At 38.2% G+C, this 23,496-nt stretch overlaps 2 protein-coding genes across 6 annotated transcripts; both read right to left on the bottom strand.

Moving 5' to 3' along the window:
• Positions 1–7,608: 7,608 nt before the first annotated feature.
• LOC140817571 (cellulose synthase A catalytic subunit 2 [UDP-forming]-like) lies at positions 7,609–14,246 on the bottom strand. The gene is made up of 14 exons (XM_073177326.1): positions 13,712–14,246; positions 13,008–13,203; positions 12,687–12,913; positions 12,442–12,544; positions 12,193–12,364; positions 11,124–11,390; positions 10,690–11,035; positions 10,276–10,413; positions 10,054–10,179; positions 9,738–9,950; positions 9,358–9,631; positions 9,004–9,200; positions 8,570–8,920; positions 7,609–8,481 (listed from the first exon to the last, which is right to left on the bottom strand). Exons 1-14 carry the CDS (start codon positions 13,790–13,792, stop codon positions 7,900–7,902), a joined length of 3,273 nt encoding a protein of 1,090 aa, XP_073033427.1. The 5' UTR covers positions 13,793–14,246; the 3' UTR covers positions 7,609–7,899.
• Positions 14,247–18,746: 4,500 nt separating this feature from the next.
• LOC140816947 (uncharacterized) lies at positions 18,747–23,386 on the bottom strand. Of its 5 annotated transcripts, none has more exons than XR_012114695.1 (6): positions 23,120–23,386; positions 22,314–22,402; positions 22,058–22,235; positions 21,657–21,730; positions 21,492–21,575; positions 18,747–18,884 (listed from the first exon to the last, which is right to left on the bottom strand). XR_012114695.1 is itself a non-coding variant. In XM_073176466.1 (5 exons), the coding sequence occupies exons 1-4, from the start codon at positions 23,297–23,299 to the stop codon at positions 21,665–21,667; spliced, it is 513 nt and encodes a 170-aa protein (XP_073032567.1). In that variant the 5' UTR covers positions 23,300–23,386; the 3' UTR covers positions 21,268–21,575; positions 21,657–21,664. The 5 variants fall into 5 exon arrangements, 2 of the variants coding, with proteins under 2 accessions (XP_073032567.1, XP_073032566.1); XR_012114694.1 differs by having other exon boundaries at positions 18,750–18,884; positions 21,492–21,579; positions 23,120–23,385; XR_012114693.1 differs by having other exon boundaries at positions 18,748–18,884; positions 21,492–21,730; positions 23,120–23,385.
• Between the last annotated feature and the right edge of the window lie 110 nt (positions 23,387–23,496).

Below are 23,496 nucleotides of genomic sequence, written 5' to 3' on the forward strand. Positions count from 1 at the left end.
ACGGTTATGCACATACAGAACAGAATCTCTAACCTGATATTCTGATATATGACCAGCTCTGACCATATCAATCGATCTCTGCACACTCGGATCAGTTCTTTGTGCTTCTTTGATCCTCGAAATCAAGTCTGGCTCAATCTGAATCGCAGCAAGTCGCAACGGTCTACTCTCTGTATTAAATGTCAATCCAGACAAGCAACAATCTTCTACTAAACTCGATACACCTATAGTCGACAAGGACAAAGAACATACCTTTCGACTCAAGGCGTCTGCCGCTGCATTCGACTTTCCTGGATGGTACTTGATCTCGCAATCAAAATCTTTCAGCAGATCAAGCCATCGTCGCTGCCTCATGTTCAACTCTGACTGAGAAAAGAGATACTTCAAGCTCTTATGATCGGAATAGATCTCAAATTTCTCGCCATATAGGTAATGACGCCAGATCTTAAGTGCAAACACAATCGCCGCCAATTCAAGGTCATGAATCGGATAACGGGTCTCGTGCGGCTTCAGCTGTCTAGAGGCGTATGCTATCACGTGCCCTCGCTGCATAAGAACACATCCAAGCCCTCTGTGAGATGCATCACAATATACAACGAACTCACATGTACCTGATGGAATTGTCAAGACAGGCGCACTAGTCAGCCTCTTCTTCAGCTCAACAAAACCGCTCTCACACTCTTCTGACCACACAAATGGCATGTTCTTCTGTGTCAACTGGGTAATCGGCTTCGCTATACTGGAGAAATCTCGGATAAAACGTCGATAATACCCGGCTAGACCCATGAAACTGCGTATCTCAGGCACAGAAGTCGGTCTCGGCCAACTGATCACAGCCTCAACTTTACTCGGATCTACCGCAATACCCTCTCCAGATATAATGTGCCCCAAGAAAACAACCTGTCGCAACCAGAATTCGCATTTGGACAGTTTGGCATACAACTGCTCCTGTCGCAAAGTCTTCAGCACGATTCTCAGATGATCTGCATGCTCAGTCAAACTCTTCGAATACACCAAAATGTCGTCAATAAACACAATCACAAAATCATCTAAATATCTCTGAAAAATGCGGTTCATCAAACTCATAAACACCGCAGGTGCATTCGTCAAACCGAAAGGCATAACAACAAACTCGTAATGTCCATACCTGGTTCGAAATGCCGTCTTCGGAATATCAACGTCTCTAACTCGGAGCTGATGATACCCTGATCTCAAATCGATTTTCGAATATACAGAAGATCCCTGTAACTGGTCAAATAAGTCGTCGATGCGAGGCAAAGGATACTTGTTCTTCACTGTTGCCTTATTCAGCTGCCTATAATCAATACACAGTCGCATCGAACCATCTTTCTTTCGAACGAAAAGCACCGGAGCACCCCAAGGAGATACACTAGGTCTGATATATCCCTTGTACAAAAGATCTTCCAACTGTGCTTTCAACTCTTTCAGTTCTATCGGTGCCATCCTATATGGAGCTCTCGAAATAGGAACAGAACCGGGCATAAGATCTATGCTGAAATCAACCTCTCGAACCGGAGGCAACCCTGGAATCTCATCAGGAAAAACATCTGCAAACTCGCAAACCACTGGCAGATCTGCCAATGCTGGGCTCGTCTTCAGTAGATCTACTGAATATACGAGAAAGCCCTCTGCTCCTCTCTGAAGCAATCTACTCATAGTCAGAGCAGATACTAAGGGAATCCGAGATCTGGAACCCTTGCCGTAGAATTTCCACTCGTCTGTCCTTTCGGGTCTGAATCTGACAATCTTGTGGAAACAATCTACCGTGGCCCTGTACTTGGTTAACATATCTATGCCAACTATACAGTCAAAATCAGCTAAACCAAGTACTACACAATCAAGATCAATCTCATGCCCCTCAAACTGAAGCATACAGTGTCTAACAGTAGTCACAGATATCAAACCACTTCCCAACGGAGAAGCTATAGACACTACTGTCGACAACGACTCAACAGGCAATGAATGTCTCAATGCAAAATGTTCAGAGATAAATGTATGCGATGCCCCTGTGTCTATCAACACATATGCAGGATAACCACAAAGGAAACAATTACCTGCAATGACGTCATCTGGCGCCTCCTGCGCCTGCTCCTCTGTCAAGGCAAAGACACGTGCCTGCTGTCGAGGAGGCTGACTCACCGTCTGACTACCTGTAGTAGCCCGAATTCCAAATTGGGTAATTAACGGAGTATTGGTGATTAAGAAGGTTTAATGTGTAATTTTGACCGAGTCATGATCGGACGGACCGAAGATGGTTCGGAAGCACCGAAGAGTTCGTAAGGTCCGAAGTGAGTTCGGTGGATCCGATCATTAGGTGTCAAGAGTTGATCGACACGTGGGAGTTCGGACGTTCCGAAGTGTAGGTTCGGTGGATCCGATCATGAGGTGTCAAGAGCAGCTGGACACGTGCATGTTCGGACGGTCCGAAGTGTATGATCGGAGGATCCGATCATGAGCTGTCAAGAGCCGATGGACACGTAAGAGTTCGGACGTTCCGAAGAGGGTTCGGACGATCCGAACATGGCCTATAAATAGTGGTCGGATTTCCTCATTTGGACTCGCCAATTCAGAGAGTTCCATAGCATTTCAGTCGTTTCTGACAGGTTCTAGTCGTGTTCCGAGATTTGGGCACTAGCGGGGAGCTGCTGGTCTTGTAGCAGAGCTGTGCTCTAGTTGGGAGCTAGCGGCATCAGCGGGCTAGCGACGGACGAAGGTTTGGAATTTTATCAGTATTTATCTCAGGATTATCTAGTTAAGTCTGGTAGATAAGTTTAGTGATGGTTTTCACTTGATGAATAGGCTTGGATTAGACCTGTTGTCTGGTGGTTCCAGTGGATTAGGATTGCTGTGATAGAGGTACGAAAGTACTATCCGAGATATCCTGGTTGAGTATACATTCATATATGTGTTGCATGAGTATGTGGTGCATTGTTATATGTCATATGATGCATGCTATTATGTCACGGTTATTACTGCACGTTGCATTTCATGTTGAGCCGTATTCTCCTTCGAGATAGCCTTTACTGTTGAGCTGTATCTCTTTCGAGATAAGCTATATCTTGGGACCGCTCAGCCCTGTCTTGTGGACGCATGGACACCGAGAGTACACAGTGGCCGACGGGTCGGGAGGGCTTCGGTGGTCCGGGACATTTTAGGTCCACGTCTGTCTTGTAGTGGATGCAGTGACCCAGAGGTTGGACCGCGCGGCACTATCCACTTGGCGCCTCTAGACTGAGCATTGTTGAGATCCTTTTGTGACTCCTGTTTCTTGACTACCCCGGTATCATGATCATAGCATGTGCATTTCATATAGGTCTGTATACTCATACTTTTGTACTGGGCGTTCTTATCGCTCACGTCCTCGGTTTTGTTTATTCTTGGACACCCCATTCCCACGGGGCAGGCCTCAGGTTGGACAGCTCAGGAGGAGCAGGAGGAGGACGTTGAGTAGCTGGTTGGTTTAGTTTATCGGTATTGTTTTGATTCGATATGGTTGTATTGGATATTTTATTTTGAGTTATTCTAGACTTCGATTGGGTTGTATAATTATAGTTGTCGACTTTTTCCGCTGTTATCTCTGATTATTGTTGATTAGGTTAATTGCATGCTTAGTTTTTGATTAGTAGGTGATTCTGGAACGGGTCACTACACTACCTCCTGGCCTCTGCTGTGTCTGTGTGGAGGGTGGCTGAAAGGAGTGTACAGAGGATGCCTGTCTCTCCATCTGTGGCGCTGGTGCTGATGATCCTGTGCTCTGGAATCGTTGTGCACCTCTCTGGGGACAAACTCTGGCGAAATGTCCCTGTTGCCTACAGATGTTACAGCGTCCCAGAACTCCTTGACACTGCTCCGTAGCATGTCGCCCTCCGCATGAACCACAGTATGCACCACTATACTCTGACCCCTGACCTCTCTGTCGAGATCCACTCGAACTCGATGAACTACTCCCAGATTTCTTAAACTGTTTGCCCTTAGCCTTCAGAAAATCCTTCTTACCACTACCACTAGCTCCGCTGTCAAAACGAGGAGGAGGTGATGGAAACTGTACGGTCATGGACTGTGGCGGTCTCTGCCCCTGAACACCGTAGGAAGCTCCTCGCTGCCTAATCAAGCCAGCCTCGGCTCCCTTCGCTCGGTTCAGTGCCTCTGAAAAAGTACTAGGCCGGCCCGTGTTCACCAAAGTAAAGACATCGGGATTCAGCCCGTTGATGAACTGATCGGCCACTGCCTCGTCGTTTCCGGCCACATGCGGTGCAAATCGTAGCAATGCAGAAAATTTAGCAACATACTCCTCGATGTTCCACTGTCCCTGCTTCAGATTCGCAAATTCAGCTCCCTTATCTTTCCGGTACGAAACGGGAAAGAAGCGCTGATAGAACTCATCTTTGAAGACTTTCCACGTGATATCAATGCCTCGGTGCTCCAAGGCTCTCTTCGTAGTCAACCACCAGCTCTTTGCAACCTCTTGCATCTGATGCCCTATCAGCTTCACACGTCGCTCGTCAGTATAGGCCAAAGACTCAAACAACATCTCGATATCATCGAGCCAGCTCTCGCACTCTACTGCACTCTCTGTGCCCTTCAGGGTAGGCGGATGAAAAGACTGGAATCTCTTCAATAAGGTCTCCATCGGCGTAGCGGTAACATCCATCTGTGCACCGGACGTGCTACCCTGCTCTGGCTGTGGTACTCGTCTAGGCGGCATTAATCTGATCATAAAACTGATTAGTACTCAACCAATATCATCTGTCTCAGCCCTCCTCTGATCATATACCTCTGATCGAGAATCGGTTCTGATTCAGGCTTGAAATGCTGTAAATCAATTCAGATAATACAACACATACAATAATAGGGAAAGCAATAAAGCATGCTAGCATCTCAAAAGCAAGGAAGATGACTCGATCTACCCCGCTCATTCTATTCTATCTCAGTCTACAGAATCTACTGCTCTGATACCACCTGTTGTGGGGACCCGGGCTCTAACTCAATTCTTTTGGGATTTAATTGGATCTTTGTTCGAAAATGTGGGTCAAAAATTTGCTTTTAACATTAATTCTAATGTATAGATAAAGCATAACATATCGTTAACTGAAATAAACAACATAATGTACATACATATCTGTCTAGTACAATCATACACTAGTGTTCGAATCTCAAATACAAACATAAGTAGTACAAGTTTCATAAAGAAACACTAGTAATCTGCAATGCCCGAGATCTCCACGCTATCATCATCTCTCATCTAGCTCGTGACCCCGATCCTGCCCCACCTGTTGCCATGCACACATACAGACACGACAACAGCCGGATAACTCCGGTGAGAACATATCCCAGTATAAAACATGGATGCATGCAATGTCATAATCATGTACAATGCATAACATAAATCAAGTAACATGAATATACATCTAAACATGTAGTAGAATACAAATCTGTATTCTACAATTCACATCTTGACTCGACTCTTTTCTAATCTAGGGATCCCGGTGTGAATAAGACGGTCTGTCACCTACCCAACCACTCGGGGTAACGGTACGTCTTATTCCTAGACTTCGGTCAACTCTGTATCGAGGGTCTACACATAGAGCAAATCTACTACTATGCGACGATACACCGAAACGTCTAGTTTTGGCAAGTCTGCCAATCTCTCCTATCTCAGGACTCGAATATAAACCAATAAACAAGGCATTACATAATCAATGTAATAACAATCTAGTATGTGATTTAGGGAAACTCGTATCAAATCTGAATCGAGTTGTGCAATCCCATGACCACATGAATTATACCTTTCGTGTCGAATAGTCGGTGTCGTAGTCGAAGTCTCGAGTTCACAATAGCCAATACAAATCTGAAATGGCATAACCAATGTGCACTTCAGTCATATACATCTCAAGCAAATCAATATACAAAGCTGAACTCGGTTTCAATAAAATTCGACGGCGTAACGACGTAGTTCTTCGATACCGGTAACACCACCATAACATGCTCAATCATAATCAACTCATAAACTCATCAACCTCAATACATAAGCTGAAATCTGTACCATCTTAGCGTAATACATGCTGGAAACTAACAATCGTAGCAAATAACATCCGTTTCTTGATGCGGTTACGAATATACCATGCTCAATACCTCAAGAATACAATATAACTAACATATTACAATTTTTCCAACATCTATAATTCGAAACATGTTGGAATTGCATAAAACTTACTTCACCTTGTATCCGTCGATGTAAGGAGTACAAATCTTACCTCGGAACACAAATCGAATAGCTAAATCTCGCACAATCACCACTCCAAGATCAAAAGAAATGGAAGCTCTCTCCTTGAAGTTCCCTCGGCCTCAGCATTCTGAAATGGAGGAGGTGAAGACACATAATCATATATGCATGACAAGAAACAAGTGGTTTATTTTTCACTTGACACGCAAGACCGCGGGTGCGGTACACTAGCAGCGCGGGTGCGCTAAGCTCTCGGCAACCTTATCATTTTCGGAAATTCACGCACCGCGGGTGCGGCGCTTGCACCGCCGCGGGTGGGGTCTCAGCACCGCGGGTGCGGTCGTGCGCGCACCGCGGGTGCGGTGTTACTTCGAAAAATCTCCCAATTTTCTATCACCTACACCGCGGGGGCGGTAGTCTTAGCACTGCGGGTGCGGTGTGGCTTCGGCCCTGCTGCTCAAAATCTCATAATTGTGCATTCTTATCTCTATAATTCCAACATCAATAATATCGATAATTCTCGAGCCTTACAGATCGTGTCCTTCAAGTCGAACGTTCCTCGATAATAGTAGATCAATCTCTACAAAGTTTTTCTGACTTCTATGAAAATGAAAAATGTTGCCATAGATCGTAAGACATAGAGGGGGACGTTTTACTTTATTGCGCAAAGATCCAGTTCCAGGAAACCATTGAAATGGAGTTTGAACCTAAATTGGAACCGTAAGACTAAGTAATGATTATGATATCCAGGCTAGTGGGGACAATTTTCATTCGAAATTAGGAGTGTCGAGGGTTATAAAATTCATCCGGGAAAAGCCATCTTGTTTTGTCAAGTAGAGCCACCTGTTTTCACGAAAAAATATGATTTCATTTGATTTTTCGTATTTACTATGAAAACTCTGGGTGTGCGAATCCGTCCCTATCGTGAAGTGCAAAGGATTTGCCTTGACCAACTCATGTTTCTTGAGCCGCTTAGGCTTGGCGGGAGTGAAAAATTGGTGTGTGGAAAGAAATATAACACATGCGTATCGGGAAACCAAGATATTTCCCAGGTTTACGGCCAGACACAATTCAATTTTTAAAAATCGAACTAATTTCTGTTTATTTGAAATGATCGAAATTTTCACCAAAAACAAATAGAAATAATTAGGATGACCGATTTAATTAAGAAATTGATCAACTACATTTGTATGAAACATGTTTTCAGATTATATTTAACTTCATACAAAATAAAATATTACACAACAACGAACACCAGAAATAAAGTTCCATAAAAATTGACAAAATCATCGAGTTCAGATATTGGATAAATCGATACCAAGAAAACAGAACACCGCAAAGACAAGAACGAAACAACAACAAAAAATACTATAATATAGAATATAACTTATTAACCAAACTTTATGTTCATTTGCAGCTACAGAGAACATAACACATCCAAAGAATTAAAGAAAAACATCGAAAAAAGAGTGGTCCGTAGCTTCTTTTTATCTACAATCCTGTCACCCCAGGGTATCATCAAACTCCCTTCTGTAACCAATGGTCATTAGCAACACATATGCTTACAGGGATATCAAGATCTTTTAACCTCATTTCCTTTGCAGGTCTTTCTACTTATAGACTTAAATCCAACTAATAAAATTTATTCTTTGTATCTAATCACAATTCAACCCACAAACCTCTAAAACGATTCCACCTCTAGACAAAAATGGGTTGATACGAACCCACAACAATGTCAAAATAGAAGCAAGAAGAATCGACCAAACCACGATTATAGTGGGAATTCTATCTTGTTTCCCCATGAAACCTTTGAGGAAGGGGTATAAATGGACGATCACCCACAATGCAAAGAAAAGTCTGCCAAATAGAGGTCCCCACGATTCATAGCCATTGTTGATGGCGTCTGAGATCCCAACTATGACCCCGATAATGTTTATGATCATCAGAGTCATTGGAGGGATTAGCAACGATGTCCACTTGAAGAGGTAAAGCTCCGAAAATGCTCCATCATCGGCTGCTTTGGATGTAACAGTGAAGTTCGTGCTTACACCAGCCAAAACCTTGAGCAGACCTTGTATTAGAGCGAAAAAGTGAGATGAAACACCACCAATCACCCAAAACTGCTCGTTTCTCCACAAGTCGTCGATTCCAACACCACCCCACTGCATCTCCAAGACACTCGTTGCAGCAATTGATATAAAAAGGCCCATGAAAATTATACTCGCATAGTTACTGATCTGTATATTATAACATAAAAGAAAAGAGTCAGCAAAACGATGATCAAACTAACTAAAAAGTAAATATTTTCCAGCAGAGATTCTTCACCTCTGGGACAATGAATTTTCCGGTAAGAAGGCAAACAGCTGGCAGGGTGCAATAAACGATCAACGGAAGTGATGTCAATGGATATACCACCGAGTTTATGTAAGAAAATCTTTCCAATGGCTTCAGACCACACCCATATCCATACCAAAGAGGGCAATGCCTGCTAAAGAAAATTTCAACAGATCCTAGAGCCCACCGAAGAACCTGGTGTAAACGATCCGATAGATTGATAGGGGCAGACCCTTTGAACGCAGGTCGATGTGGTATGCAGTACACAGATCTCCAGCCATGGCAATGCATCTTAAAACCAGTCAAGATGTCCTCAGTAACCGAACCATAAATCCATCCGACCTGATAGTGAAGAACATGAGTATTAAGGCCAAAAATCACTATAAGATCTTTGGGAAAAAAGAATCTACATGGACACAGCATACCTCTTTCCCCCAGTCTGTTTTATCCTCGTAGCCGCAACTAATAACATGAATAGCTTCTTTCAAGAGGGAAGCTGATGAGGTTCCAGGTGGAACACCACCTTCTTCTAGAAGTGTTGAAAAAATGAAAACCGGAGATTGTCCAAATTTTTTCTCGAATTTAATCTGGGGCATGAAGGTTGGTTTTTCGCTTTCAATTACTGCCACATGAGAGAAAGGTAAACTATTAATACCAATAGTTCAATACATAAAAACCAGGGAAATTCGTTTAATTCTTTTCTAAATGTAATGTCATCAGTAGTGTTCAAATTCTCTTAGAATATTTATAAAATTTATCGATTTGAAATTTACTCTTACCTTCTATTCCTTCCTCAATATTTTCAAGAGCATGAACCTGTGTTGAAGCTTCCCTGCTCTTAGTCTTTTTCTTATTATTCTTTGATTTCCCTTTCTTGCTCTTCTTTCTAGATCCACAGCAGAAGCAACACCATTTGGGCCAACAATTGCAAGTTTTCCCCGAAGGTTTTGCCTTCTTGGGAGCATCATATCCATAGAGGGCTTGCCTCCTAAATACACATCCAGTTCCGACGTAAATTGGACCTTGGATCCCATCCAGTCCTTTCATATTTATCTGTTAGTAATTGAGATAAAATAAGCCTTTTACAGGAGACAACATAGAACCACACATGCATAACACTCATAATTTGTAATAGAAAACCCTTAAAAACCATACATACATCAAAAAAGACAACATTGCGATTTGAATATCTATCGTGCCGATCAATTCCATCAAATCTTTGAGGAAATTGCACATAACATATCTTCTTTCCAGCTTGAGGATCCATCATGAAACACATAGCTTCCCTGAGAGCTTTGCTGTTATTTATGTAGTGGTCACAATCAACATTCAGTAGGTACGGAGCATTTGAGATGACAGCAGACACCCGTATCTGGAATTAAAAAAAACATAATAAGATAGCTGAAGATGCAAAAAATTACTCTGGAAAACATAAATAAATCCATAATGGCAGCAAGAGAGAAGAAGACAGTTACCAAAGCATTCATAGCACCGGCTTTTTTGTGATGCTCAAAACCAGGCCTCTTCTCACGTGAAACATATATGAGACGAGGCAATTCATTTCCTTCAATATCTTGAACACCATTTTGACCCAAGAACACCTGTTGAGATAAATCAAAATATAATGACAAATTCTTCTAGACAGTTACCATTCCCGTCAATTTAGGAAGCATAAAATCAGAGTAAGCTCACTATACCTGGATCATTCCAGGGTGGTCCCTGACATTATTTCCCGGCCACAGTGTTCCATCCTGCATGGTCCAACCATCCTCAGGAACCTTCTGTGCAGTGGCCACCAATCCATTTATTCGAACTTTGAACTCTTCATACTCTCTCTGAATGATAACAGTTACAGAAAGAAAGTTTCAGTCATCAAATTTCAAACCCAAAAATGAAAAATCTCTATGGAAAAACCATCAAATTCTTTTGGTAGTTTATAAACAGGGCATGGTCATCTTAAATGAAAACACTAGTTCTTCACCTATTTTTCTTTTGCATAAACCCAAAGGTTGTGTAAAGTGTAAACCTCAAACAGCAAATAGAAGAAATAATATTAAGTCAATGACGAGAAATTATTTCTGAAACAGATAATAAGGGAAAAGTTAAAACACCTTCATTGCCCGGCGTTCCCTAACAAATGTTGGTTCTACCTTGTCTTTCAAATAGTCAACCTTTTGAGCAAAATACCATTCAGGAGCCCGAGGTTCTATGCTAAACCTTTTGCAGAATGGGACCCATTTCCTGGCAAACTCGCATGTCTCAGATAGAGCTTCAAAAGTAAGCATTGCAGCACCATCATCTGAGACATAGCAAGCAACCTTGTCTACAGGATAATCGACGGCAAGAATAGAAAGAACTGTGTTTGCCGTAATGAGTGGCGGCTCTTTCATGGGGTCCACTGTACTCACAAATATGTCCACAGGCATTAGCTCAGAGGGTTTTCCTTCTTTCTCATACCTGGAATGGTGGAGTCATCTGTTTTATGCGATACAGTAAAAAAAATGGGCATAAAAATTTAAAGATTAAAAAAAGTGGAAATATTTACCTCAGTGAGAGTCTATCAAGGTACGTTTCTCGCAAAATTGGAGACCACTTCGGAAACTGATCAAACAACCATGAGACAGCGAACCATATCTCACATATAATTGACGTTAGCCACAAGCCATATGCGTCATTGACAGGATGAAGAATTCTGTAGTGAAAAAACAACCCAAGAATTGCCATTCGAAGTAAAATGATCATTCTGTAGGGGTTTATCTTGCTTGAAGGTATTGGTAGCTTCCTCGAAAGAGGTTGTCTGCCTTCATCCATCCTGTAAATTACAATAGAAAACATCAAGATATGAGGCAAATGAACTGGAGCAAAAGAGGTAAAAGTGAAAGAAATCACATTAGTTTTATAGTTTGATCACTTTAATACTTGCATATAACTAAATTTATTGGTTCATATATGCATCAACACTATCTATAAATGTTTTCATGAATCAACGGCTGTCAAACTTCTCTTAACCATAATACAGCCGCCTTGCCCCTACAGTTACTCCTACATCTTTAAGAGTTGCAGAAAATATAGACAAGAAGAAACTACTACTACATTCGCATGCCTCAAATATAACGGAAGATAAAAATAAGTGAAAAGAATGAACACAAAGAAGCATGTGCAGGTCCTTTTACAAAAGAAAACTGAAATGGAGATACAATATATCGAAGATTTATAGCATGAAAAATAATTTTTTTATAGACCCTAAAGGCAAAGTTCAACAAAAATACGATTTGTTGGCTTGCCCTAACACATCAAACTTATCTTATTATGTTGATACCATGAAATCCGACTTGCGACGCCTAGTCCCCGCCTAGGTGGTGTAGGCGTTGGTCTGACGTCTAACTAGTGTCTAGCGAATTTTAGAACCTTGATTTGATACAATAATACAACTTTCTAAAGAATTTGGTACATGCAATCAAGATAAGATTAATTTCACTAGCACCAAAGAGTGAAGCTGCTGTTGCAAAAGCAAGAGTTGGATCGCAGATAGATAATATGAAATCTAAACGGATTTGGAAATAATAATTAAAACAACTACTATGTGAAATAGGAAACCGAAGGAGTGGACCTACTTAGGTAAATCAGGATCATCCAGCTCATCCCCCAATTTATCTCCTTGATGTTTAACAACCTGGAGCCTATCATTCTGTTTTTTCTTCCATTCATCCATTCTTTCCTTCCAAGCAACAGTACCATATCCATATACAGCTAAGTCTTTCTTCGGATCCATTGGACGTGGTGGCACTGCAATATTGTTGAAAAAATGAAGTTCAATGCCTAGGAAACTAGTTGAACATCGAGGACCAACAGAAAACAATTACCAGTCATGGAAGAATCGGAAAATGGAAGAGGATGGACTCGCTTTCCACGACCCATGAACGGAGGGATAATGAGAGCATGCTTGTCCGCAGAAATTGTATCATCCTTCATTAGGAACCATTATCATGAAACATTCTTATCAGAACAACAGTAAAATAAAAATAAAAAAATTTAACACATAATCAAGATTCAAATTTCAGTCCAAATTCACTGTCGGGAACCCACATCAATTAGACAAGAGACCCACCTCTTGACCATAAGTAAGGAGAGGGATATCTGCGTTAGCGGCTGAGGGATCCAATTCTGATGAAGCAGTGTAGATAACAGAAGCACCACGACCAACATTAAGCCGAGCAGCAAGTTCAGCCTCAGCGATCTGATGAGGATCTCGTCTTTCATTGCTGTTATAATCAAATTCATTTTCCAAATCATCAAATTCTTCTTCTTCTTCGTCACCATCGACTCTAGGACTCCCTAAAGATCAATTGTCTCATATTAATGACACCGTTAGTAAAAGAAGCAAAGTTGAAGCATAGACATCCGAGATAATGAGAAGATGAAAAACTACCTTTTATTCGCTTGTATCTGGTTTTGCACTGAGGACAAGTTTGATTACCCTCTCGTCTTTCATATTCATAACAAGGTCTGCAAACAGGGAATGCGCACTCGTTACAGGCGACAAATGGCTCCCCGTCTACACCAAACTCAATCTCATCTCCACAAATCTGACAAATCTGCTCAGTCAACTCTTTCACAGAAGTCACCTGACATTTCAAACATTAATGTAAGAATTGGCAACAGATCGAGATTTCTGTGATGACAAATAAAGATCGAAGCAAGACAATGCAACTGCATTACGACCACAACAGATTCAAAAGCAAATTCAAGATAAACTGCAATGAAGCAAGTGAGAACAATTTGGACTGGCCGCGAAATCTGGAAAAGTTTACAAGAACTAAGCAAGAAAGTCAATCTCTTATCACAGACGCTGCATCCAGAATTACACGGAAATAAATAATACGGAAAAATGTTGCAGAGCATTTGAAATTGCTTTGTTTTATCAAACTGCAAAAAATAAAAACAGCATAACGAAAATTCCTTCCAACTTACCAGTAAATTTGAGAAACCTACACAAAAAATCTCATACCAAAATGGAACGCAACGTTAAAAGCGAAAATGAACCACCGCGGTGCGACTGAACGCTTTGGATAATGCTACCAAATTGAGAAAAACTGAATAAATAAAAGAAAGTGAATTCTTTAAGGCGCTGACCCTTCCAATCTCATCGGCATTGATGAGTACGAACTCATTCCTGTTGTGTGAACCCGCCACAAGCCTCCCTTTCGTATCCATTCCAGAAAAATAGAGCTTAAAAAACTCTTTCTGTTCCAGTGACGCACCGTCGCAATCTTTACAGAAAGAGTGTAGAAAAAACCGATTATTTATCCTTCACTCAAGACCCATCAGCATACACCAGAGAAAAGACGACACCCAGGTCCTCAGTCTTCTGATTTATTTCCCCTCTCTCACTGACCACAAACCCTTCGCATTAAACAACCAACAAACGGTGATGCATGAACGGACAATACAAGAAAGCAAAAATACAATCACATTTGGTGAATGGAAATGTGGGATTCCATTGAAGAGGGATTTCGGTGGATTTCTTCCGGTTCTTTCCTTGAGAGAAGCCCCCTGTTTTCTAAAAGGGTTTCTTCCCTCTCTCTCCTCTTTTATTTTTCAATCTTTCGGTGATGTATGAGCTGTGAGGGGCTCTACGGTGTGGATCAAAATACACCCTGACAGAAGAAGGAAGAAATCGACCAAAAACCCAAAAATTACTCTTGTAAGATCTATTGTTTTCCTTCCTTTAGTCTAAATAAAAAAGAAAAAAAACAAAAGAAGATTTAGAAAATAGAAAGTGAAAAAGAAAAAAAAAAACTTAAGTCTATAGTGATACGATGTCACAAATATATCATATTTAAAATAAAAATAATATTTTTCATAAAAAAAATAATAATTTTTCACTCGAAACATAATTTTTGTTATAAAGAAAATATAAACACTGAGAACTGAAACTCGAAGTTTGAAATCGAGTTGTAAAAAGACCGTGACTTAGATTTATCCCTACATTATATCAATTATTATTAATTTTCAATATATTTAAAGATTTCCAATTAAGTTAACGCAATATATAAATTTTGTATACAATATAATAAATGTTAGAATCAAAGTAAAATACTCTCTGTATAGTATAGATCTATACCTTTATTACTTATGGATGAATAAATGTTTAAAGTGGATTCTGCGAAGTCAAAAATTTAATAAATTGAAATTACCCATTTACTAGGTAATATTTTTTGTCTTTTAAAAAGTAATAAACATATAAAAATAAACCTGTTACGTTTCTAAATAAAATAAAAACAAAAAAGTTATACAAAATTAAAAAAATTTATTTTTCATAAATAAATACATCAAGAACAAAAAATGAAAAAACGAAAACATAATTTGCTTCCAAAATCCAAACGGGATGGGATGTTTGTTTGCTTGTTTCTGTTTATTCTACTTTCCTTGTGGTCACGGTTTTAGTGTGGATGGATTAATTCGGTGTAAGTTGTCAACTCAAATCTACAAACTACACTAACCTAACTTCACATACTGCCATATTCCCTTCCGATCACCGATTTTGACTTTTGATTTTTTTGTCATTGGTGTTGAGCTGGCAATAAAATATATTTATTATTATTTTATACACATTTTTTGCCCCTTTGTCTCTCTCTCTTTTCTTGTAAAGTAGCATTGGATTACAAAAAATTCTAAGTATATTTGAGAAATTCCGGTAACATATATAAAGGCAAATCATATTTTAAAAAAAAATGATTTGTGTGTATAAAAAAACATACAAGAAGTGAACAAGCTGTATACAATTGGAAATATGTCTCTTGTGAGATGGGCTCACGAATCTTTATTTGTGAGACGGACCAATCCTACCGATATTCACAATAAAAAGTAATACTCTTAACAGAAAAATTAATACTTTTTCATGAATGACCCAGATAAAAGATATCACAAAATACGACTCGTGATACCGTTTTACACAAATTTTGTCTACATGTTGGAAAAGCTCACTACATAGTAAAGCAAATAAATCAGGCAAAAACTTGTGTGAGACGGTCTCACGGGTCGTATTTTGTGAGACGGATCTTTATTTGGATAATCCATGAAAAAGTATTACTTTCTATGCCTAAGAGTATTACTTTTTATTGTGAATATGGGTAGGGTTGACCCGTCTCACAGATTGTGATCCGTGAGACGGTCTCACATGAGACCTACTCAATAAATCAAACTTGGAACATACATGGTACATAAATTATTGTAACAAGTACTAAACTAAACGTGTCTGTTTATTTTCAAACTTTTCTATAACCGTATAAAAAAATATAAAATTGCTCGTTTTTGTCCAATAATTTATTATTTATGATTTATGTTGTAGTGTTTAAATTTAGAAAACTAAAAGAAAGTTGGGGAGAGGGGCTTTTGGCCCACCACGTTGGAAGGGACAGAGAAGTAAACTTGGCTCAGTAAATTGCTTTAAATATGAGTCATACAGTAAGACTAAGCGGTAAGTCCCCCACCATATGCCGAATGACAGTCCTTTCGTTGGGTTTGACATGATTTAGGACACTGTTCCTGACATGGCTTCGTCTCTACATATTGAGAGACCGTACAATCCACATTGAGATAGGGGAAAACTCAATACTGGTATAAGTGGACCGATCTTCTCACATTTATTTATTTAGAATTTTATCTATAATTATTTTCCAAAAATTCAAATTTCCGTCTTCACATGACTTTGTGCGAAAATAAAATGATAATTTCTCTATGTTAACTCGAATATATTCCTCTTACTTCCAAACAAAAGAAATAGGAAATAGCAGAAGAGGCCAATGAAAAATCTGTAATTTCTCTCTGTTAAATCGAATATATTCTGATATATGAAGCATAACTATTTTTAGTTGAATGAGTTTGTGTACCTCCAATAAAGAGTTTGCTGTGATTTGGTTGGTATGAAAATTATGTTCTCGTGTGATCTTTATATAATATCAATGATGATCGATTCTCCCTAGACAACTAAGAGAGACATCTGAATTTTATTCCTAAAAACTGTCACTTGTTGGTCCTCATGGTTTCGTATCACTCTTTCTATGGCTAAGTTGTTTAGATTTTCATTATAAGCTAGATCAACATTCAACCTTGGCTCATTAACATATGTTGTCGTCCATTTCTTCGATGAATTCCCTGAACATCAGGTAATATCAATTAAAGAAATACTATGGTTTGCACATAAAATAGAAATATTTGAACACGAAGCATGTGTAAATGAATGAATCCACATGCTCTGCGGGGAATTTTCGTAGTAAAAAAACAAAGTGGACCATTCTTCAATGCTTCTTCACGCATATTTTTTTGTATTCAGAGTGTGTATTTCTCAAGATTGCGATACCCCGCACATAATTTGTCAACATTTTATATCATATTATTATTATTATATCTTGATATCGGGGACAGTTAGACATAGTTAATGGGAGGAAACTCTCCCTTTTCTGCTTTGTAAAGTTGTAAACAATTATCCTCCAAGTAAAACTATGTCTAACTATCTAAAACTTGGATTTAAATTATGATGTCCTACTCTCTAATTCCCAAAAATAAAAATAAAAAGGTAGCCTCTCTTAAATTAGATAAGGTCCAAATAAATTTGGTAGAAGATTTAGCTGTCCAATTACAACGTCAGTGATTCCAATTAAATTAATACCAATGTTTTCAAAAGAAAGAAGAAGAAGCGGCCTCATGTTAATTACATCAGAGTCCACGGCATTCTTCTAACGTACGTTAGAAAATTGATGTTGATGTGTAATTTTGGTCAAATGAATCTTAATTATGTCTCTCGTCTTATAGTCAACGACCTTCTTTCCTAACACATTTATATATTATTAAATTGAAATTAAAGTTTTTAAAATAAATAAATAGTTTCATGTTTTAGAGACCGTTATTCTTGGAAACAAGAATTAAATAGCCAAAAATAAGACAAGTTTGATCAGCAATGTGCAGTCTAATGAACAAAACATAAATTAGCAACTTTCTATTAATTTTTTTTAACTATTTAATTATTATTTGAAAATCGAAAAATTTAATATATCATGTTAGATTTTTGTATAATTTTTGGTTATTCTTTTATTTTCTTTTTCACGTTATTTTTTTCCTTTTTTTCCCACACTCCTCCAACGAATATTTAAATTTTGACATGAGAATTTTATTATATCAGGAGTTATTATCTGGAGAATAAGAGAGTATATAATATGAAAGTGGTGTGGAAAATGTTGTTACGAAAAAGTATCGTGACGCTTATTTTATGAAAGCAAAAACTTATATGGGACGAATTTTTTATTTGGATCATCCATAAAAAAATATTAATTTTTATGGTAAGAGAAATAATTTTTATTGTGAATATCAATAAGGTTGATCCGTCTCACAGATAAAGATTCGTGAGACCGTTTTACGAGAGACCTAATCTTTTACGTAAATATTAAGTAATGTTTCACTATATAATCGGCCATTAAAAAATATTAATAGCAGCTTTTCCAACGTTCTTTAATCATGAAAAGTTTTTTAAAAAAGGGTTAATGATTGTGATCGTGATTTTTGTGAAATTTCATTAGAATAAAATACAAATTGAAATCCCAATTGCTAATGCTATACAGCATCTGACGCCAAACGTACATCCACGTAATCAGTGGGTCAACACGGGTTTGGATACTGTAGCTAACGCGCTTGCTTCATCATCGTTTTCTTTGAAAGAAACCATGAAAAATAAAAACCTTAAATAATATAATATTTTAATGTTTGTATTGAAATGCTGCCAAGGATCACCCATTATGCAATAATCTGATTTTTTTTAAAAAAACGATTTTGGAAGAAGAGTGGGTTTCATGTGAGAACGTCTCACGGATCCTAATCTGTGAGACGGGTTAACCCTGTCGATATAAAACGTTCTTTATAATGTGATGCTTTGAAACGTATTTTTACGAAAAGTAAAAAATCGTGGTTTTAAGGATTTTCTTAAAAGAAAAAACTTTATTTTCCCTGCTATTTCTAAGCATTAACAAATGTTTTTTTAAAAACGATACATTACTGTATCGAATCAGGATGTTTTGTAAAATATTTTAAAGTACAAGAAGATAAAAGTTTAGTTATTATTACAATAAATTTGTGATAAAAAAAAAGAAAATATTTACATGTTATAAGCACATTTGATTAAATAAACATGTGCTGGAATATTTCACCGCCTCCGCCGACACACATCGACGGTTTTAAATAAGCCACGTTTACAGATGGGCCACCATTACAGCTACTTAACAAACAATCCCAGTTGGCCAGGCACTTTCATGAGCTGTAACACATTTACAAGCCTCCGGTTTTATATTCTCGTTAAATAAAACCAATATCACAATTAGCGAAAAATCACGCTCGAGCATTCAAATTCAGGAATTGAGTTTTATTAGATGCATCGGCCACATGTTCCACCTTTTCAGTTCGTGGAAATTAAGGTGGATTAATGACGATTACTACATTAACACAAATACAGTGAGTCATGTTACCATAAAGGTGATACTAAATCTGAATCTAAATATCTAAAACTGATTTGGTCGTGTGATGTGATAAAAATATGTAGGCCTCAAATAGTCAAATTAAAATTGAATTTTGGTCGTATATAAATACATTAACACTTCCTGATATCCATATCTTTCTGAGATTTGGCACATATTTTTTCTGATTTTATCATGCAAAATCCAACTGAATGTAGAATGTGAATAGAAACAATCTCCAATTTTTTATTTTGAAAATATACTTATTTGACATTCAAACTAGGAATCCTAGTGTAGTTAGATACAACGGGAGTGAATAAAAAAATTCAACAGGAAAATTAGTAGTGAGAGCATGAAATCGTATATACATATTCACATTAATAGTCCATCAATTTCAGGTACCAAACTTTTGGTTTGCTCATATTTATATTTATAGTTGAAAAATGTACTTATTACTCACCAAAATGTCACAACTCTTGGCCCAATGAAAAGTCAGCACTATTATCTATGGGCTTAACCTATCTATACAGAAGGCCAAAGTTCTTCAACTCGAACTCGTTCCACGACAGATACAACATTTCAATCTTCCACAAATCGAATTCCTTAAAAAAAGGCAAAATGGTGAGTCCCAAGATTCCACTCCTAGTAACACTCTTATGGCTAGTCCTAACTGTGTCCGCGACATCAAGAACGCCACATATCAGGCGAGCGGAAGATAACGGAGATACTGCAAAACATCAAGGGGGCACGATGGAATGTTAAAGTCGTGCTCGAATGAAATTTTATTGTTTTTTTCTGGATGGAGGGTTTCATTTGGGACTGGATTGTTGTCGGGCCATCTGGATAATCACTCATGAGTGCTGGCCTTCCATGCTCAGTTCATGTTAGAAATTTCAAGTAAATTTGAAGTTCTCCGTGCTTCAAAAGTTTCAAAATATGTTGAACAGAATTTGCCAACATTGAAGTCTTCATAAAAATCTTGGAAGAAATTTATCGTGATTAGAACACACATTTTCAAGCACCGTCGATTGTTAAATATCTCCTATTAGAAGGGAGAATTTTGGGGAGAGGAGTGGAGAGGGAAACTCGATCAAGTGGCAAAAAGAAAATTTGGGTTTTGAAGACACAAGAAGTATTTCCTTTTATTTGAGTACAGACACCATAACAATGATTGGTCAAGAGGCTCTCTCTCGTTCACGCAGACGCAGGGGTGCAAATCATGGGCCCGATTTGCAGTGGAAAAAGACTTGACTTGTGTGCAAGCGTACAGCGCGACCTGAGTGCGTCGAATGTCGAACCGACCGATCAAGGCAAAATTTCCCACCAAAGTTCACCTGGCCTCCAGCTGGGCTGACTTTTGGCCTTTCAGATGGCTAACCGCGACTGTCCATGAGTGCCTATATATAAGGGCAGCCTCAAGTCCTTCCAACACACTCTCCTGCATTATGATATTTTCGAAGCTGTGCTTGTTTTGTTGTCTCGGCTGCTGCTCCTTTGTCGTTGGTCTGTCTCGTGATAAAGTTCAGGTACATTTCAGTTCGTCGCAGTGGTACCTCGTGCTAGGATACTGCTGGTTGTTCCGTTGTATCCTGGGAAACACACGTCCAACTCATCCTCGAAGCACATCCCGGAGGGGACGAAATCTATTTTAAGGACACTGTATTTTATACAGACCTCGGTTTGCTTTATTTTAAGCATTGTCCTATTGTTTTGTTCACGATACTAACTCGCTGGATTTTAGTATACATTTATGTTTGTCCATATACATCTTATAACAATTTATATACGTTGGGAAAAAAGAAGACGGAAGGAATTAACGAGCAATTGGAGGAAAAAAAAGCGGTCAGTGAAACTTATTTTGATAAATAAAAAATACATAAAAAATAATCAATCATTTAAAATTATAATAAATATCATATAATTTATCATCTCATTTAATTTATCTATGTATTTCAATTCTTTATCTATCTTTCAATTATAAAAAGAACTAAATGATTTGTTAATCACAATGAATAACTTTATTTTTTTTATATAAAGAAAGTCTTAGAGTATCTAACTTGATCATTTCAATGAATGAACAAAATACTTTTTTTTTAAACGGCATGCGCAACATATTAATGTTCTTACAAATCACCAAGAAGAATACAAAGTCAACAAGAAGAGCTTGATAAAAAAAAGCCCATTCGGTTCAACTCAACCCTGACATGGTACTCCAATTGCACTATAAAACAATATCCATAGCACTCAAAGGTTGTTATATCTAAACAAGTAAAGTAACTATTGTATTCTTTTTCCATCATAAAATAAGTACATCCGAAGTTCAAAACACATTATGCTCATACAATAGCAGTCAAGATTTTGAGCCGATGTATGCAATGATCAATACTCCAAAGACAAGAGTCAAGCCTTACCACATTCAAAGTGAGTATCATCCACAAATTTAGGTGGCTTGCACCATCTATGTTGCTCTCTCAATTTCTTAGATCACTTCAATCCTGCCTGGAGAGTCATATATAATCAGGAGTAGTAATTCCTTTCTTTTTTGTGTGTGGGGGATGGGAGACAAATGAACTCACATCTTCTGCTAGTGCTTAACTTGTAGTGAAGTTTCAATGCGTTCAATGAGCTTGTCGGCAGTCATCGCACCCTCCTGAATATTGATTTCTATATATTAAAGGATATTATTTGACTATAAACAGTCCTCAAAAGTTGACCGTTGACACCACATATCAAATCACGATGAACTTTTATGAATGAAGAATATAGGTGTTAATCCACACACATATCAAACCAGATAATGCAAATTGTCATGTTGGATCCAAGTAATTCTAAAAGCCAAGGATTAAAAGAAATTTTTCTTGCCATTTCCCACAATCTTGCACTAGTCTTCTCTGGCTTAGACGATAATATAATAAGATAGAGCTGAATTCGAGCAAATATTTGCAGAATTCCAAGGGGTAACTAAAGTGATACTTACAAAGCGATCAACAGGTTTTCCATTCGCAAACAGAATGAAAGTTGGCAACGCCTCTATACTGTACTGGTTTGCAAGGCTGGGATATTTCTCCGAGTCAATTTTCACCACTAGAATCTTACCGTCCATTTTGGAGCTGACTTGCTCTAGAACAGGAACCATCAACTGGCAAGGACCACACCTAAAAATTTCAAACACAGAATCAGGGCAATACTCATCACATAGAACTTCTGAAGTTGAAACCAACAAAGAGACATACCAAGTAGCATAAAAGTCTACGAGTACTGGTTTGTCAGATTTTTCCAACAACTCATCAAAAGAAGAAAATGTCTGCTTCTTTGATGCAACCTGATGCAATAACATTGACGCTATTAGCTCCAACATATGACAAAATCTAAAAGTCTTGATCCTCAAGAATCAACTATTTAAGAAAGAGCTTTTATTTCTTGGTTACTTCTGCTATTATTATTTATTTTTAATTTTGAAAAATCTGCCATCAAAATGCTTCCATGGTAGAAAATTCTGACCTTATAATACAATCTTTCTAGTTGTGGAACAGGGAACCACAAGATGCAGTGTTTTTGTTCCTTGTTTCTTCATGACCTTGTAGCCCGAGTTTCACTTCCATACAATTCAGTTTCACATGTTACTAATTCTACAGCATATTTAACCATATTTACAACTCCAACCAGAATTATACCCAAGAGAATCCTCATCAATTCTTGAAAAGAAATATGGAGAAAGTTCCATCTTTTGCGTTTGGAAATCTTTTCTTTCACTAATATTACAGGACATAAAAATGGAATATAACTCCACAAAGTCAAACAACACACCAGTTCAGTTGTGGAAAAAGAAAATAACTACACTAACTACAAAAGAAAAGAACTAAACTGAAAATCATCCACATAACAAGCCCAATGTCGCCGTGTACAATTACCAATCCATCGTCGTAAAATAAAAAACAAATCACAACGAACCTTCAAATAAATTTCTAACGCAAACCACAACAAAAGTTGCAGGAAAAAAGCCAAAGTCGCTCCTTTTCATTAACCAAATCACATTTACCAGCGTAAGAGTTCGGCGGCTTGGCTTAGATTTGAGGGACTGACTCTGGAGTTGAAAGGTGCGAAGCTCCGTTGCGAACTGAAGAGAGGACAAGTTCCGAAGCCTAGAAACTGTCGACGTTGAAGACGACGATGTTTTAACGACACTTCTGGGGACTGCCGGCGCCACAGAAATGGCCATTTTACTTGGGATGCGAAAAGATCGATTATTTTGGAGATAATTTGATACTGTAATATTAGTGGCAACGAAGACTCTGAAAAAGACGGGTGAAATTGAAAACATCATCGACACGATATATCAATAACACTACGTAAATTTAAATTTTATTCATTTATTTTGCGGAAACTTAAATTACAAGCTATTCTAATTAATTAATG

The sequence above is a fragment of the Primulina eburnea genome, chromosome 16 (genome assembly GCF_022965805.1).
Source record: "Primulina eburnea isolate SZY01 chromosome 16, ASM2296580v1, whole genome shotgun sequence".
In the NCBI taxonomy this organism is placed as follows: Eukaryota; Viridiplantae; Streptophyta; class Magnoliopsida; order Lamiales; family Gesneriaceae; genus Primulina; species Primulina eburnea.

Bases quoted from the DNA above. Each gene is read 5' to 3' on its own strand.
- LOC140817571 (XM_073177326.1), bottom strand. From the start codon at position 13,792: ATGGATACGAAAGGGAGGCTTGTGGCGGGTTCACACAACAGGAATGAG. The intron at 10,180-10,275 runs GTATAGTGAGCT...TTATCTCAACAG, and splicing joins ACCACCCTGGAATGATCCAG to GTGTTCTTGGGTCAAAATGG. The intron at 8,482-8,569 runs GTGAAGAATCTC...TATAATATACAG, and splicing joins GAAAATTCATTGTCCCAGAG to ATCAGTAACTATGCGAGTAT.
- LOC140816947 (XM_073176466.1), bottom strand. From the start codon at position 23,299: ATGGCCATTTCTGTGGCGCCGGCAGTCCCCAGAAGTGTCGTTAAAACA. The intron at 22,403-23,119 runs GTAAATGTGATT...TTATTGCATCAG, and splicing joins GCCGCCGAACTCTTACGCTG to GTTGCATCAAAGAAGCAGAC. The intron at 21,731-22,057 runs GTAAGTATCACT...ATCAATATTCAG, and splicing joins GAAAACCTGTTGATCGCTTT to GAGGGTGCGATGACTGCCGA.